Source organism: Neomonachus schauinslandi, chromosome 7, assembly GCF_002201575.2.
Source record: "Neomonachus schauinslandi chromosome 7, ASM220157v2, whole genome shotgun sequence".
Taxonomy (NCBI): Eukaryota; Metazoa; Chordata; class Mammalia; order Carnivora; family Phocidae; genus Neomonachus; species Neomonachus schauinslandi.
The window spans coordinates 29962208-29981209 of NC_058409.1; the positions used below are offsets into that span (position 1 = coordinate 29962208).

The 19002-nt window shown below is 41.2% G+C and overlaps 1 protein-coding gene across 1 annotated transcript in view; it reads right to left on the bottom strand.

The window, feature by feature from the left end:
* Positions 1-19002, bottom strand: part of SIL1 (SIL1 nucleotide exchange factor) — a 210462-nt gene that overhangs the window by 74077 nt on the left and 117383 nt on the right. Inside the window, exons 4-5 of the mRNA XM_021701868.1 lie at positions 15684-15804; positions 8920-9019 (exon numbers count right to left, since the gene is read on the bottom strand). Coding sequence (XP_021557543.1) covers positions 8920-9019; positions 15684-15804 — 221 coding nt within the window. The remainder of the gene's footprint in view (positions 1-8919; positions 9020-15683; positions 15805-19002) is intronic.

Here is a 19002-nt window from a genome sequence, read left to right on the forward strand (position 1 = left end):
ACCTGCACCTTCTAAGATGCCCACAGAAGAGAGCCCTCAGAGTCTATCTATATAGACCTCTGCCCCAAAAACACACTCAAGATTTTCCAGGTTCACTTATCCCAATCTGACTTCTAATGTTCAAGAAGAATGGAAAGTCGGGATGCCTGGGTGGCTCAGTCGTTAAGCGTCTGCCTTCGGCTCAGGTCATGATCTCAGGGTCCTGGGATCGAGTCCCACATCGGGCTCCTTGCTCAGTGAGGAGCCTGCTTCTCCCTCTCCCTCTGCTGCTCCCCCTGCTTGTGCTCTCTCTCTCTGACAAATAAATAAAAATCTAAAAAAAAAAAAAAGAATGGAAAGTCTTCTTGCTGCCATCACTGAGGTCAGGGGAAGCAATGCAAGCTCACCTTCAATCCCTAAACTCAGTTGAAAAGGCTGAGGTCTAAGGTGGAATAATCCACACCTTGGTTCTGTATCTTCTACAATCATTTACTATCTTTGCTGTGCCCTGCCCAATCCAGCAACATTTTAGGGAAACCCAGATGTAGGAAACTGTGGGTAAAGAGCTATCAGAGTGGGAGCAATTTGCTGATGAAAATTAAATCACTCTCATTACTGTCAAACTAACTACAGGTGTACAATTTGTTCAACTGTTTGAAGTGGCTAAATTACTGTATGTACTATACTCAAGTCTCAATTTTCTCTCAATCCTTCCCCACCCCACACACATACAAAAATTTAAAAAATGAAGTTATGTTGGAGGTGAATAAAAGACTTCAATTAGATATTTTATACATGTGACACTCCCATTTTCTTCCCAATTTTAGAGGACAGTGCTTATAAATAGAGCCCAAAAGGTCACAGTGGTTTGTGTCTCTATCTTCCAAGAAAAATTAAAAGGCAGGAATATTTATAAAAAGCAGAATGATGAGCAGCTGTCAGCTCCAAATTGCTCATCTATTACCTATGGATTTTCTCTCCAGTTACAAGTACTCCATAGAAACACCAACCAAAGAAATGAATCAGCCTCTCTTAAAAAAGACCAAGCCCCTAGCAGAGCAATGCTACCTATGGGATGTCATTTACTGCTTCTTCAGGCTAAAACAACAGTGAAATGCTCTCCCTACACCCAGCTAAAGGACTCTGGATGGCCACCAAAGGCAGGGCAAAGAGGTCTGGGGAAGCTGAGTTACTGTCTAGAGCTGTGGGATGTCAGGCAAGTGAGCAGGATAAGAAATAAGTCACCTCCACCTCACGAAAATGATGTGTACCTGGCCCTCAGGAAGAGGGCCTATTTTAAGAAAAAAAAAAAAAAAACTTTTTATTTTGCAATAATTATAAACTCACAGAAAGTTACAAAAATAATACACAGAGTACCATGTACCCTTGGTTCAGCTTCCCCCAATGGCAACATCTTACGTTAACAGTACACTAACAAAACCAAGAAAATGACAAAGGTATAATACTGTTAACTAGACTATAAGCCTTACTCAGATTTTATCAGCTTTTACATGTGCACATATATGTGTGTATATTATTCTATACAATTTTATCCAATATATATATTCATGTATCCACCAGAACAATCAGGCTCCTGAACTATTTCACCACCACCAAACTCCACTGTGCGATCCCTTTACAGCGCACCTCACCCTCCCACCCATCCCTGTGTCCTGGCAATCACTACTTTGTTGTCCATCTCCTTAATTCTGGCATTTAGATAATGTTATAAAGATGGAATAACAAGGTCTGTAATCCTTTGAGATAGTATTTTTATAGGAACATAATGCACTTGAGATCTATCCAAGTTACCACATGCATCAATGGTTCATTTATTTTTAATGCTGAGTAGTACTGCATTATACAGATGTACAGTATACATCTGAATGCTTAACCATTCACCTGTTGAACATCTGAGTTGTTTCCAGGTGTTGACTATTATGAACATAAATATTTGTATAAGGGTTTTTATATAAATTCAAGTTCTTATTTCTCTGGCAATAAATACCCACAAGTACAACTGCTGGGTCATATGACAAACGTGTTTGGTTTTATAAGAAACTGCCTATTTTCCACGGTGACTGTACCATTTTACATACTCACCAACAATGTATGAAACACTCAGTTTCTCCACATCCTCACTAGTATTTAGTATTATCACCACTTTTGTTTTAGGTATTTTAATAGATGTATAGTGATAGTTCATTGTGGATTTAATTTGCATTTCTCCAAAGGCTAAAGACATTAAACATCTTTTCGGGTGGTTATTTGCCATCCACAAATCATCTTCGGTGAATTATCTGTTTGTTCACTTCCTTTCCCCATCCTCTAAATATGTTGTCACTTTTTACTGTTGAGCTTTCAGAGTTCTTTATATTCTAGATACAAGTCTTTAATCAGATACAGTCTTTGCTTTGCACAGATCTTACATGCACCAAGTTCAAATACTATAGTTTCAATAACACCATTCTCCCAACACTACTCAAATTTCAGTTACCACAAATTTCATTTAACAGTAATCGCATGAAGTACAAACTTTGTTGCTGGCTCTTTAGTCCACAACTCACTACATATAACATAAATGGTCATGATGATGAGTGGGTGATCATACCACTTCTTTCTAGGTCTGTCTGACAGGTCACTAAAAATTCGTTTCTCAGTTCAAACACAGATGTCAAGTGTGTAGTTGTAGGACTTCCTCATCTTCTAATGACAAGCCCAAGTAACATATCATAAAAATGGGTAATCAAAAGAAAAGAAGTGGCCAAGAAAGACCAAAGTGCAGCAAAGAAAGTAACAGTGGTAACTCTGATGGTGAAACTCATATTGAATGTATATGGAGCTACAGAAGAGGTCATAATTTTTGTTTCAACTATCAAACATTATTTTTCAAATGTAAGAGAATGATAGTCTATTCTTTTTTTTTAATTTTTTTTTAAAGATTTTTATTTATTTATTTGAGAGAGTGAGAATGAGAGAGAGCGAGTACATGAGAGGGGGGAGGGTCAGAGGGAGAAGCAGACTCCCTGCCGAGCAGGAAGCCCGATGCGGGACTCGATCCAGGGACTCCAGGATCATGACCTGAGCCGAAGGCAGTCGCTCAACCAACTGAGCGACCCAGGCGCCCAGATAGTCTATTCTTTTTCCCCTTATTTTCATTCATTTCATTGTTCTTTTCTTATTCCTGATGGTTCCAAGTGTCGTTCTACTGTTACTTCATTTTTATTTGGAGAATATTCTTTAGTCATTCTTTTAGGTACATCTGCTAGTGACAAATGTTTTCAATTTTGTGTAAGAATGTCTTGATTTCTCTTTTGCTAATGAAGGATATTTTCATTGGCTATAGAATTCTGAGTGGACAGTTTTTTCAGCACTTGAAAAATATTGTGATACATACTCTGGTCTTGGTAGTTTCAAATGAAAAATGCACAGTCAATCATTGTACCCTAAGGCAGTATGTTTTTTCTGTTTTCAACATTTTTTCTGTAGCTGTGAAGAGTCATGGTGTTGATTTCTCTGAGTTTATCCTACTGAAAATTCAGTTTCATGAATCTATTCATTTATGCCCTTCATCATATTTGGGGATTTTTCCACCTTTATTTCTTAGTTTATTTTTTCATTATTTTTCAGTACTCTCTTCTTTCCTAAGACTCCAATGACAGAAATGTTAAATGCTTTCTTATAATCACACAGGTCCCTAAGTCTCTCTTCATTTTTTCCCTATTTTTAGTCATTTCTCTCTGTCTTCAAGTTTACTGGTTCTTCTCTCTCTTTCCTATTCTGCTACTGAGCCCTGATATTCAGTGATTTTTAAACATTCTGAGTTGTATTTTTTTTTTCAGTTCTAAAAATTCCATTTGGTTCTTTCTTCTGTCACCTACTTCTTTGCTGAGGTTGTCATTTGTTTCAAGAGTGTTCATAATCATTTGTTGAATGATTTTTATAACTGCTTTAAAATCCTTTTTAGGTAATTCAAACTTCTGTGTCATCTCACTGTTGGCATCTATTATCTATTAGTTCAAGGTTTGGTTTTTTTTGTATTCTGGACATTTTGGATATTAGTTTTAAGATTTCTCTTACTGAATCTTCCTTTTCAGTAAGCAGTTAAAATGTTTACATTTAATACACTGGTTCTGTCCTTCTTGTGTGGCTGTGACTCTAAGATAATTTAGTTTCCAGACCCTATGCAGTGTTATTTTGGTCTGTTTCCTTTATATCCTGCCAAAGGCTCATCTAGACACCGGGCAGTATTCCACACTGCATTTCAGTTATCAAATCTTTTGCTGTGTTAATTCTGGTCAGTTTCTCATGTGGGTCACCAGAGAATATGCCCAAAATTTCATTTGTGAAATCCTTTTCTCCAGCTCCCTTCTCTCCAAAATCCTACCACCACTCTCTAGTTAGGAGGAGGAAGAACATCACCTGCCACCACTGGACACTCTACATTGGCACAAGAAGTCCTTCCTTGGCCTCTTTATCACCCTGCTGGGGGAACTGAAACACTGCTTCACTGATGCTGGTGTGAGGGTGGAAGTTCAGGCTCCTCACTTACCCTCACTGACAATGTCCCAGAGTGGGGAGCAAAATGATGCCTCACGCTATCTCAGTGCCACCAAGTAGAAGGTCAGACTACAGATTCTCCATTCACCACCACCCATTCCCCCCACCCTGACCAATACACACAATGGCATCACCTCTGCTCCAAGTGAAAAACCACCTTGGTAGCGTCAGGCAGAAGAAGACATTCAAATATCCTTCTTGGCCTCTACTGACACCACCCCAACAGGAGAAGCAGCTTGCTACCCCCAATGTAGAGGGTGGAAAACCAGGCTCCATACTTGGTGTCTGCTGGCACCACACCAGCAGGGGAAACAGAGAATAGTATCCCACCATTGGGCAGAGGGTAGAAATTCCAGCTCTCTGTTCAAGGCTCACTGATGCCACCTTGGTCAAGGTAGCAGAATACTGCATCACATCATATCATTGCCAGAGATAGGAGGCAGAAGTTCGGTCTACCCACTCGGCCTCTGCTGACACCACTCTGGTGGAGGAATAAGAGTGCAGCCTGCTACCACAAAGTGGGAGGTGGAAATCCAAGTTTCCCTTCAATTTCCACTGGCACTAAGGGTGGGGTGGGAGATTTCCATCGTCTTTGGCTAAAGTAGGACAGATATTGTCAAAAAGGGTTTAGTTCTTTTAGGCTGCTCTTTTCCTAGCAATTTCTCTAGAAAGAATAGGTCTTTTTTAGGGCTTTTTTCTATCTGTACCTGTTGGCATTTCCTGGATGTGGGCCTCTCGAATGCCCACTCTGGGATATACAAAGGGCAAAAAGAATGTCCAAGGAACTCACTATCATGTTATTCTTCAAGTTCCAAGGTCACTAGCCAGTCTCCTTTCTTCTTCCCACCTTTTAGAGTCTTCTTATACTTGCTTTTAGTATTATGTCCAAGGTTTTTAGTTGTCCTTAGCAGGAGTAATATTAAGAAATGAGTCTACTTTATCTTGTCCAGCATCAAAAGTTTAAGAAAGTCATGTTTTTAAATGGAACAATTTATAGGATACAGGTGAACAACAGCTGACATAATAAAATAGGGCATCAAGCCATTTGTATGGTAATAGAGGTATAAAGGGATCAGATTCAACAGTCCAAATCTGTCTGGCTAGATGGGAGTTTTTCCACAAGGTAAGGGGTTCTGGGAAGGACTGATTCATTTAAATCTAAGGTACAAACATATACAATAGAATTGGTGCCCTTCCCCCTAAAAAATCAAGTCAGAAAAACATTCACTCAAATGATAGGATACGGCACAATATTTGACAGTATTGCTTTTATAAATAGCAAAAGCACCATCCTGTTCTTGCAAGCCACCACACAACTTGAGTTTAAAGACTGATAAACAAAAAGCATAATGCCATCTGCAGCCAAGAGCTTGAGACATGTCAGAAACTCCCCAACCTACTTCAAGTCAATTTATTTGCCAGTCCCAAGGGCACTGACGATGAGCTGAGTCAATCCCAACAGGCTCCAAATGAAAGCAGGAGAAAAACCCCAGGCTCTAGCACCTCAGTTAAGAAGCCAACAACCTACACTCCAAAGAAGTAAGGAGTGTGTCAGCCTTATCTTGCAAACAGCAGTTGACTTATACCAGCTTGAATAAGGATCCTGCATTTGGGTACTGATACTGGGATCTCCTCTTGCAATGAGAAAGGATTCTTTTTAATTGCAAAAAAAATCAACCGAAAACTTAATCTCTTGCTTTTACATTTAAAAAATATTTTATTTTTTTATTTTAATCTTAATTTTGGGGGGTTTTTTATTTTTTCAAATTTTTATTTAAATTCTAGTTAGCTAACATACAGCGCAATATTGGTTTCAAGAGCAGAATTCAGGGATTCATCACTTACATAAAGCACCCAATGCTCATCACAACAAGTGATGAGCATCATCCATCTAGCCCATCTCCCACCCACCTCCCTCCAGCAACCCTCAGTTTGTTCTCTATCATTAAGAGTCTCCTATGGTTTGTTTCCTTCTTTCTTTTTTTTCCCCTTCCCATATGTTTATCTGTTTTGTTTCTTAAATCCCACATATGAGTGAAATCATATGGTATTTGTCCTTCTCTGCCTTAGCATAATACAGTCTAGCTCCAGCCACGTCATTGCAAGTAGCAAGCTTTCATTCCTTTTGATGGCTGAGTAATGTTCCACTGTGTAGGTACACCACATCTTTATCCATTCATCAGTTGATGGACATTTGGCTTTTGTTGATAATGCTGCTATAAGCATCGGGGTGCATATATCCCTTTGAATCAGTATTTTTGTATCCTTTGGGTAAATACCTAGTAGTGCAATTCCTAAATCATAAGGTAGTTCTATTTTTAACTTTTTGAGAAACCTCCATACTGTTTTTCAGAATGGCTGCACCAGTTTGCATTTCCACCAACAGTGTAAGAGGGTTCCCCTTTCTCCACATCCTCACCAACACTTGTTTCCCGAGTTAATTTTAGCCCTTCTGACAGGTGTGAGGTTAAAAAACATTTTCTTAATATTCATACTTTTCTATACAAACTTTACTATGGGAAAGAAGACCATCAAAAGAGAACAAAGAGAAGAGATGGGGTAAAGTGGGTCTTCCACCCACAGAGAAGACATGGATCAGGGGCTGACTGCTATGTTTCCATCAGGCCCACATGGAGCCCATGGTGAGGGGATGATGAGTGAGAATGAGCCCAATCCCTGGCCACAGGAACATCAATCTCTGCTCTAAGCACCTAAGCACACACCTCTCTCCTCTGCTCACCTCCGCTTCACCAGGTAAGAGGATTTGATTTTCCTCACCCTCCTATCCTGTGGTAGAATGCAATTTTATCTATCACCTTCCTACAACCACTGCTGCTACCACTGCCATCCTGCTACTCATCTTCTCATACCATATACACTCTCCATACTGGGAGATGTGACTTCACTAAGATGAGGAAAGACATGGAGAACATGGTCTGCATATTAACACATCCTAATGAGGTCCTCTCCGACACCAAAAAAAAAAAAAAAAAAAAAAAAGCTCATTTGTCTCAGAAACGCTTAGCTCTAAAGGATCTGAGGGACCCAAGGCTTCTTCCACTTAACATACAAGCTGTCAAGAACCTGATGCTGCCCCTCCAAGATACTGCCAGGATTCTGGGGCACTGGCAGAGAGACAAAGCAAAAGAGGACTGTGAGGGGGATAAGAGGAAGGGAGAACTTAGAAAGGTCTCTAAAGTAGCCATCAGAGGAGTTGCTTTCAAGGATGGGACTCAAATGGAAGTGTAAAAAAATGATAAGGGAGCAGAACTTGGGTGGCTCAGTCCGTTAATCGTCTGCCTTCAGCTCAGGTCATGATCCTAGGGTCCGGGGCTCAAACCCCACATCGGGCTCTCTGCTCACCAGAAAGTCTGCTTCTCCCTCTTCCTCTGCTGCTCCCCCTGCTTGTGCTCACGCTCTCGCTCTCTCTCTCTCGTCCAACAACTATATATATATATATATTTTTTTTTTTTTTAATGATGTTGGAATTCTCTATCCCATGAGTTCGTGCTCCATCTCAAGTTTAAGATTTCTTTCTGGTATAAGTCTGTAACCACAAGCATTCCCAGACATGAGGGGCATAGCAAGGGGCTGCAGTTCTGCCTCTTTCTCCTTCTCATTCCCTTAGTCTGTACACAAATTTAGAACTGGAGGAAACCTCAGCCATCCTCTTGTTCCACCCCTGCACTGTACATTTAAGGAACGTGAGCCCTGGAACAGGGAATACACTTGCTACATGTTCAAAAGACATGGACAAGGAGAAAGGCTTCCTTCCCAGCCCAGCTCCTCTGTTCTTTAAGCTTGTGTCCAATCCAAGTGTAAGTGAGGAGATCTGTGTTTTAATCTCTATTCACCTCACTCTTGTCTGTGATAATGAAGAGTATGATTATCTCTGCTTTGTGCTTCATCTTCCCCAAACATATAAGGCAAAGGTGGATCCTAAACAATGAAATGCTCCCAGCACTGGTGTATATATATATATATATATGTATATATATATATATACATATATATATTTTAAAGATTTTATTTATTTATTTGAGAGAGAGAATGAGAGACAGAGCACGAGAGGGAAGAGGGCAGAGGGAGAAGCAGACCCCCTGCTGAGCAGGGAGCCCGATGTGGGACTCGATCCCGGGACTCCAGGATCATGACCTGAGCCGAAGGCAGTCGCTCAACCAACTGAGCCACCCAGGCACCCACTGGTATATATTTTTAAAGTGTCTATAAAGGATTACTTATTTGGCATAACTGCCCTTTAAATTATTTTACAATATTATTATCATAACCCCATGTTTATTTTAACAGCTTCAGGGAGAAGTGATTCCCTTCAAGGCTGTCCAGTAGGCTTACTAACTCCCTGGAAAGAATATCACACACCTTGTCTTCCTTTGAACTCTCCACTTCTGCCCCCTCCTTGAATTTTGCCAGTGCACTCTTGAGGTCCTGAGATGTGTAGGTGTTAGTGTTGATGTCCAGCCTGTCCAAAGAGAAGGTGAGAATCAGGAAGGAGGCATCATCTTTCCCAAGAAAAAAACACCCCCCCACCGCAGGGGCTGGCACTCCAAAACAAGGTAAGCCAGGCCAGCTCTAACTCAGAGTGCACCACTCTAGCTTTGCCTTTGGTCAGCCACAAGTCCAACAGGTAGTCTGACCTTGAAGCTAAAGGAGGAAATACACAGCTGAAGATGGGGTCATTTCATGAAAGAGGAGGAAATGCCATGGGGCAGACAGAGGCCTACCATGGACAGAGAGCCCTCAGCCAGCTACACAGGCAGAAGTATGTCTGGAATGTCAGTGCAATGCTGTTCTGTCAGCGTGACAGGCAGGACCTCCTGGAGGATAGTGGGCACAAAGGATATAACAAGCACCCTATTTACATTCTTCTAGTAAAGGGACCAACGGAGACCTGAGCCCCTCCCCCCCCCACCTCCCCACCACGTGCCTGGCCTGATTTCACAAGGCAATCTTTCTTCACAAAAACAGGCTGGATAAATTCACACCTTTAAAACCAACTCCTGGGCACAGAGTAAATGCAGGAGCTAGGTGTCATTCTGACCAAGGAATAAGTTTGAGTTATTGAGGACTAGATGCAAAGCCAACCATCTTCCAAAGTCAGCCTCCGAGGAGAGGGAGGAAAGTAACCAATGTGGATGTCATCTCAAGAACCTGATGAAGACTTGAGTGGTGTCTTCTCAAAGCCCCCTGGAGCTGATCCAAGCCATGACCATTCGTCTTGGAGAGAAAGCATTCATGGGATGGGGAGTGCGTTTTGCCACCAATGGTGATTTCTGATCAGTGAACAGAGAGGTAAGACCAAGAGTGACATGGACAAAGTAAGTGTGGAATGTGGTCTGTGCTTGACAAGACTGTCCAGCTCTGGGCGGGGGGAGGCAGTTGGGAGGGGGATGGTTTAAGGATAACCCAGGAGATATATGCAGGTGGGGAAGGAGGGGGCTAATGGGCTGCTCTGGGCCAGATAAGCATATCAGTCAAACAGTCAAGATGCCAGCAGGCCTCAGCTCTTATGAGAGGCACATGCTCTTAGGGCTTTGCCCATTTAGTCTTTGATTCATCCCAGAGACCCCTTAGAGCCCTGAGAAAAACACTTTTCTTCTCTAAACCTCAATCCTCATAAACTAATTAATAATAGTTAATCACTCCCATTTATTGAACACTTAACCATGTGTCAGTCACTGTTTTAATCCTTTAAAAGTATTATTTCTTTTTTTTTTTTTTTTAATTTATTTATTCATGAGAGACAGAGAGAGAGAGAGAGGCAGAGGGAGAAGCAGGCTCCCAAAGAGCAGGGAGCCCGATGCGGGACTCGATCCCAGGACGCTGGGATCATGACCTGAGCCGAAGGCAGACGCTTAACCGACTGAGCCACCCAGGCGTCCCTAAAAGTATTATTTCATTCAACTGATTACCACAATCCTACAAGGTAGGGAAGATGATCCCTCTTCCAGAAGAGCATCACCCGCTGCCAGTAGCATGAGGATGTCACTGCCCTGCCCCTTATCCCTAAGAGAGAGATAAGTATTTGGGGGCACAGCTTGAACGGATTACCCCTCCATCCTCTAAGACTTGGTCGGAACAAATCCCATCATGTCTCATTGCTCTATTTACCGCCTTAAGTGCCACTCTTCCAGGCCGCTCACCATCACCCATTCTCAGCCCAAATTACACATACCTACAAGTGCGCACATACGTGACTGCACACACAGACATCAAATCATCTTCAGGTGGTATTCTCACTTCATTCTTCACTCAGAAAAATAGATGCTATCATCAAGAATGCATTCCTATTCCCCTCATCACCTCTATACACCAACCTGCACCAAATACACATTGTCTGCTTTCCCTTCTATGGCAAATGGATAACAGTGTCCCTACTCCTATTAGACTTATGTTCCAGATCCCACTTCCCTTTTCAAAAGCTTTAACTCCCATAATTATACTGCTCCCTCTTGTCTGCATCTTCAATTTCTCTCTTTGGTTGGATTATTCCTTTGAATATACCAACACTCTTTGGACTCCAGAGTCTCTAATTATCATGCCATTTCCCTGTTCTCCTTCAAGGTAAAACTTTATGAACACATTGTCTTAACTCACTATTCTCATCTTCATGACTGCTACCAACACTGCCATTTGCTCTAATCCAGATTCAGTTCTCACAGCCTACTAAAACTTCTCATCAAAATTACTAAAATAATGGGGGCACCTGGGTGGCTCAGTTGGTTAAGCGACTGCCTTCGGCTCAGGTCATGATCCCGGGGTCCTGCGATCGAGCCCCGCGTCGGGCTCCCTGCTCCGCGGGAAGCCTGCTTCTCCCTCTCCCACTCCCCCTGCTTGTGTTCCCTCTCACGCTGTCTCTCTCTCTCTCTCTCTGCCAATTAAATAAATAAATAAAATCTTTAAAAAAAAAATTACGAAAATAATGGACGACCAGATCCAATGGGACTCTTCACTCATGTCATGCTCCTCAACTGCTCTGCAGCATTTACACAGTTCACCCCTCGTTGAAACATTCTCCTTCCTAGCTTCTTGTTACTACATTCTGCTGTTTCTTCCCCTTCTTCCCTCCTCTCTTTTGTTGGTTTCTCATCTCCTATCTGAACCCTATATACTTGAATGCCTCGGAGTTCAATCCTGAACAATCTTCTCTATCTCCACATTCTTCCCTAGTTCTTTTAAAATATCTGTCAGGCAGGGCACCTGGGTGGCTTAGTCGGTTAAGCATCTGCCTTCAGCTCAGGTCATGAACTTGGGGTCCTGGGATCAAGCCCCACATCAGGCTCCCTCCTCTGCAGAGAGCCTGCTTCTCCCTCTCCCTCTGCTCCTCCCCCACACCGCTGCTGGTACTCTCAAAAAAATAAAATCTTTAAAACTAAATAAAGTATGTCAGGCAATGATGTCCAAATTTACATCTTTAACCAATCCTCTCCCCTGAGTATGAGCCAGTGGTACAACTACCTGATATATATCATGGATCTCAGATGGTCATCAGGCACCTCAAACTTACTACATCTAAAACATAAGTCTTGATGTTTCTCCCCATCAATCTGTTCCTTTCTCAATCTTTTCCATTTCAATAAATGGTACTTCTAAGAACCTAGTTGTGTTAAATCCCAAAATGAGGCTTTATCTCAAATACCTCCCCCACCACCTTCCTTCAACCCCTAAACCTATCATAAGCAAGTCCTGTTGGCACTACCTCCAAATTAAATCTCCACACCCAACCACTCTCCATCATGACACACTAGACTAAGCCACCATTATGTCTTACTTGATCTACTGAAATGACACCCTAATTGTCTCTCTGTGCTTCTTTTGTCCATCCTCAATCTACTCTCCATACACACAGCAACTAGACTGACTTTGTTAAACTACATCATATTAAACTACTCTCCCACCCCAAATCCTCCACTGGCTTTCCATTACAGTTCTACTTAAATGAAGACCACTCAACATGCACCTCCAAACTCCACATGATCTGGCCCCTCATCAGGCCACTCTCCAAAGTCATCTATTACTCTTCTTCCTTCTCCTGCTCTCTAGTCATCCTGGTCATTTTCCTGTTTCCCAAACTTGATGAAGTCTCTTCCTTGACAAAGCTGGAGACTCTTCTTTTTCCCTCTGCCTGAGATGCTCTAACCTTAACCCTGTAAAATTAACTCTTTGCATGACTAAACCCCAGTCATTCTTCAGGTCTCAGTTCAAATATCATCTTAGTGAGGTTTTCCAAACCATCCTATTTAAAGTGGCCTTCCCTAGGGATTGATTACCTTGCTTATTTCTTCCCTACATACTACCACTATCTGTAATTACTTCACTTGCATTTTTATTTTTCTGTTTTTCTGCTGGCCAGCCTCTCTAATGCTGACATCCTGTTTTGTTTACTACTGTACCTCTAATGTGTGGCACATAGGCACTCAATAGGTCTTTTGTGAAATGAATGAATGGAGCAAGGAAATGGCCTGGTCTTTGGCCCACTCCATTAACCACAATGCTGTATTGTACCATGTTAAATGCTCAAGATGGGAAAACCTGGATGTACACTGTCCCTCATCCCTCTGAACAAAAGAGGGTGATTCAAAGAAGATGGTTGTTCCAGGGTAAAAAAGACAGATACAATGTTGGGATGTTGACAGGAATATGGACTAAAACCAGTGGAGATGACAATGCCTAAGACATAAATAGCAAGAGAAAGCCCTGCTGCTAGGAACCAAATATACACTGAAGGCAGTCCCAGGAGAGGCCTCTGAAACAAGTCAGAGTCAGATGTCTTATCCCAGGTTTTATAGCCCAGAGTCATTACAGCTCTAGTTAGCAGTGTGGCCAGTCCCGTATCCAGCAGAACTGGTGGACAGGCTGCCATGGATTAGGCTAAATGGACCGTCCCCATCTCTCCTTAGCCAGTGGTTCTTAACCCTGTGATCACCAACCTCTTTGGCAATCTGATGGAAAGATATGGGTCTTGTCTGTCTTGTCCCCCAAAACAGAATAAGCAGATAATCAAAATACTGTAACAACTGTGGAAATGAGCCCTGACCTTTGGCCTCTGTTCCCATTCTGGTACTGAAGAGCCAGAAGACACTTTTAAGTGGAATTGGAGGAGGCCGAGATGAGGTCCACAGCAGAAGGAAGAAGTCACCATTGAAGGCAGGCAGAGATTTACTGAGCTCACAGCAGTGAAACCCACACCACCTTGTCCATGCCTTTGGGTTGCTGTCCAGACAGGTTTGCCACTACTAATAAATGCTGAGAAGTAAGAGGATATGTCCAGTATACCCTGGAAGCCATTCCAGACCAGAACCCTCAGAAACATTCCGAAGGAGAAAAGAGGTAGAAATAGAACAGGTATCTCTCTCTTATGGTGTGCCTATTACAGACCACACGAATAACTCTGATTTCTATTCTAAAAAGATAAGAGCAACCAGTAAAGCATTCCACAATCTTACTGAAGATCTACGGTCAGGTCCTGGAAAAAGAACTTTCCACAGTAGTAAAATCAACAAATTCCAAATTAATCAAGCTCCTAATTCAATATTCTTAAATCAAGAATAAAATAGCCTTTTTATTTAGAAAATAAGACTCGGCACTGAGGTGATAAAAGACCTCCTGACATCCTCTGAGACACTGATATATGTGTGCATAATATGTGTGCTAGGGATGGAGGGAGCTTGGCAGGGGTTACAACAATGAAATTTTATTCTTTCTTCAATGACTGTGAGAAATGAATCATCATATGGCCTCCAGGTATAAGCCTATCAAGAGAGATGGGGGAAGATAAAGATCCTCCCCAGTTTGGAGTGACTGTGTGGAGGACAAATATCTCCTTATCTTATCATCATATACAATCAAATTTTCTAACACTAAAAACTACCCACATCTGAGCAGGCTGCTCTGTGGGGTTGTGGGTGCTACAGGACTGAAGGTGCATATGGACAGGCTGAATAACCTTTTGTTGAGTACATCAAAGAAATGACTCAGGTAAGAACTGGGTCTCTATGCTCCCTTTCTGGCTCTTATCTAACCGCAGAATACTGTCAAAATAACGAAAATTCAAGGACTAAGTAACATTAACCCTGCTCAGTCCATTATTGATTGCCAATACTTGCATGTATTTAGAACAGGGGCATCAAACTCTTTGGTATGACCACATAATATTTCAGGTTTTATGGGCCTTATGGCAATCGTCCCAACTACTCAACTCTGCCAGGTAACAGGAAAGTGGCCACAGACCATACATAAACAAATGAGCATAACTGTGTTCCAATAAAACTTTATTTACAGGCAGTGAAATCTCTAAAAGCCATGAAATATCATTCTTTTGCTTTTTTCCAACCGTTAAAAAATGTAAGAAACAACTTAGCTGTGGGCTGTACAAAAATAAGTAGCAGTCCCAGTATGGCCCACAGGCCATAATTTTGCTGGTCCTTGTGTTAGAAACCTCATGATTGGTATTTATGACCTTTCAGATTGCCCAATTCCAGCAGCCCCTGCAAACCCCATGCCTCCTCCTCCCTCACATAAAAAAGAACTTGCAAATAATACTTACTAATTCAAGGCAAAGAACAGAAAAATAGAGACAAATTGTCCAAAATCAAATACTCTAAACTGGTTATTAAAAAATAAAGCAATCTCTTACCACTGGAGAACTTTTATCCTGCAAGAAAGCCTGTTTAATATGGACTAACAAGAGGAAAAGTTAGTCTGAATTAAAGAGTTTAAAATGCAATTTTATTGTTCACCAAGGAAGTATTACTGCAAAGCAGAAGGCCTAACAGGCCTGTTTTAATGAATAGATGACTCATCTGTAATCAGCACATTAATTGTTGGGATTCAAATGGGTGCTCTTAAAGTACTGGGAAAAATAGCTTCATTTTTAAAGCAGGTTAAGCATTCCCCCTACAGCCTTTCCTAAAGTATCAATTTGCTTTGCAAACTATTTCTTCCCAAAGATTCTACAAGTAAACGTCCACAAAACCCTGACAGATTTATCACAAATTCTAGACTACGAAATTTCAAAATTTTTAAAAAGCCACATGAATTTGGGTAACAAACATCACACTGTCGTTACTTTCAGTATTACAAAATCAGTGTTGTCAACCTCCCGGTCCCTAGGGTTGTCACTATACCTTCTGCCTTTTTTCAACCCTTTCAAATTACTTCGGAACTTGTCCTCTTCTTGGAGTTTCACTTCTCTTGCCCCACTCTGGAGATTCAGCCGCACATGGGATCCAGCAGGGACAGCCTGCCCTAAAAGCCAAGAAGAAAGAGGGCTCATGAGGTAGACAGTCCTTGAAGGGACACTGCAATGGAATGGTTGGCTAACAAGCCAACAGAATTTATTAACTCATGAAGACCAGACTCTGCTGTGTTCCATTACCTGAATCCATCCATCTCTCTAAGACACACACACACACACACACACACACACCTCACACACATTTTCTCCTTTTGCTAATACATATCAAATTAAGGGAATGAGGCAGATGGGCAAGGACATCTGTACTTCAATCGAGAGACCAATAACTCCCAGTTAGAACCTGCATCTTTAAGCTATTCTGTTTTCTTTAAACTGAGCTATAATAAGCCTTTCTGTAAACGTGCAGTGAATGGTAAGTATCTGCTCACCCTTAAGGACATGGCTACATCACTGCATCCTTCATGACACCCTTCTTGCCTCTCCCCTTGACAGTCCCAGAAAACCCCAGAGAGCTTGCCATTCCAGCAGGCTTAGACCTCACCACCCTCATCTATTCATCATCAGGCTCCTTCTATGAGGCTCTCTCCTTGATGAGCCAAGGACTATATCTCCTATATTATTTCCCAAGCCCTAGACCAGAGTGTGATTGGAAGGTAAGAGGATAGAGCAAGCCAAGGAGGCAGGGAATGGAATCAATAGAAACTAAAAAGCTATGCCCACCCATCTCAGAAGGGTCCATCCACTAGCTGAAAAAACAAGTAATGTGAATGGATGGGTTATTCATACACATTGTACACATTACTCAAAGATAAATAAAAAGCAGGTAAAGACACTACAAAAAAAGAACTACAGGCCAGTATCTCTGATAAACACAGATGCAAAGATTCTCCACAAAATATTAGCGAACCAAATCCAACAATACATTAAGAAAATCATTCAACATGATCAAGTGGGATTTACTCCTGAGATGCAAGGGTGGTTCAATATTTGCATATCCATCAATGTGATAGGTCACATGAACAACAGAAAGCATAAAAACCATATGCTCATTTCAAGAGATGCATAAAAAGTATCTGACAAAGTACAACATCCATTCATGATAAAAACTCGCAACAAACCAGGTTTAAAGGAAACATACCTTAACATAATAAAGGCCATCTATGAAAAACCCACAGTTAACATCATCCTCAATGGGAAAAAACTTTCCCCTAAGATCAGAAACAAGACAAGAACATCCACTCTTGCCACTTTTATTCAACATAGTACTGGAAATCCCAGCCACAACAATCAGACAAGAAGAAATCAGTAAGGAAGAAGTAAAACTTCCACTATTTGCAGATGACATGATACTGTATGTAGAAAACCTTAAGACCACACTAAAAAACTACTAGACCTGATAAATGAATTTAGTCACATCACAGGATACAAAATCAATATACAGAAATCTGATGCATTTCTATACACTAATAATGAAGTAGCAGAAAGAGAAATTAAGAAAACAATCTCATTTATAATTGTACTGAAAATAATAAGATACTTAAGAATATAACTAAACAAAGAGATGAAAGACTTGTACTCTGAAAACTATAGAACACTGATGAAAGATGTCGAAAAAGGGACGCCTGGGTGGCTCAGTTGGTTAAGCATCTGCTTTTGGCTCAGGTCATGATTCCAGGGTCCTGGGATCGAGCCCCACATCGGGCTCCCTGCTCAGCGGGGAACCTCCTTCTCCCTCTGCCTACCGCTCCCCCTGTTTGTGCTCTCTCTCTCTCCCCCTCTGACAGACAGACAGACAGATAAATAAATAGACAGATAGTGAAGAAGACATAAACAAATGGAAAGATATTCCATGCTCATGGATTAGAAGAATAAATATTGTTACCATGTCCACACTACTCAAAGCAATCTACACATTTAATGCAATCCCTAACAAAACACCAAAAGCATTTTTCACAGAGCTAGAACAAATAATCCTAAAATTTGTGTGGAACCACAAAGACCCTGAATAGCCAAAGCAATTTTGAAAAAGAAGTAGTAAACTAGAAGTATAACAATACTAGATTTCAAGATATTCTATAAAGCTGTAGTAATCAAAACAGTATGGTACTGGCACAAAATGGACACACAGATTAATGGAATAGAGTCCAGAGATAAACCCACAATTATATGGGCAAGTAATGTACGACAAAGGAGGCAAAAATACACAGTGGCAAAAAGACAGTCTCTTCAACAAATGGTGTTGGGAAACCTGGACCACCTTCTTACACTATGCACAAAAATAAACCTAGAATAAATTAAGAACCTAAATAGGAGACCCGAAACCATAAAAATCCTGGAGGAGAGCACAGGCAATAATTTCTTTGACATTGGCTGTAGGAACATTTTTCTAGACATGTCTCCTAAGGCAAGGGAAACAAAAACAAAAGTAAACTATTGGGATTAGATCGAAATAAAAACCTCCATACCAAAAGAAACAACAAAACAAGATGATAGCCTACTGAACGGAAGACGATATTGCAAGTGATATATCTGATAAGAGGTACTCAACACCAAAAAAACCCCCAAATAATCCATTTGAAAAATGGGCAGAAAACTGTGCACTGGTGGTGGGAAGGCAAACTGGTGCAGCCACAGCACCAGTAGAAAACAGTATGGAGGTTCCTCAAAAATTAAAAATAGAATTACCATATGATCCAGTAATTGCACTATTGGGTATTCACACAACACAAAAACAGTAATTTGAAAAGATATATGCACCCTCATGTTTACTGCAGCATTATTTACAATAGCCAAGATATGGACCTAAGCCAAGTGTCCATCAAGAGATAAATGGATAAGGAAGATGTGGTATATGTATGTAAAATGTAATATTACTCAGATATAGATAGAGAAGAATGACATCTTGCCATGTGCAACAACATGAATCTAGAGGACATAATGCTAAGTGAAATAAGTCAATCAGAGAAAGGCAAATACCATACGATTTCACTCATATGTGGTATTTAAGAAACAAAACGAACAAAAGAGAGACAAAAAAACAGACTTTTTTTTTTTAAGATTTTATTTATTTACTTGACAGAGAGAGACACAGCGAGAGAGGGAACACAAGGAGGGGGAGTGGGAGAGGGAGATGCAGGCTTCCCGTGGAGCAGGGAGCCCAATGCGGGGCTCGATCCCAGGACCCTGGGATCATGACCTGAGCTGAAGGTAGACGCTTAATGAATGACCCAGGCGCCCCCAAAAAACAG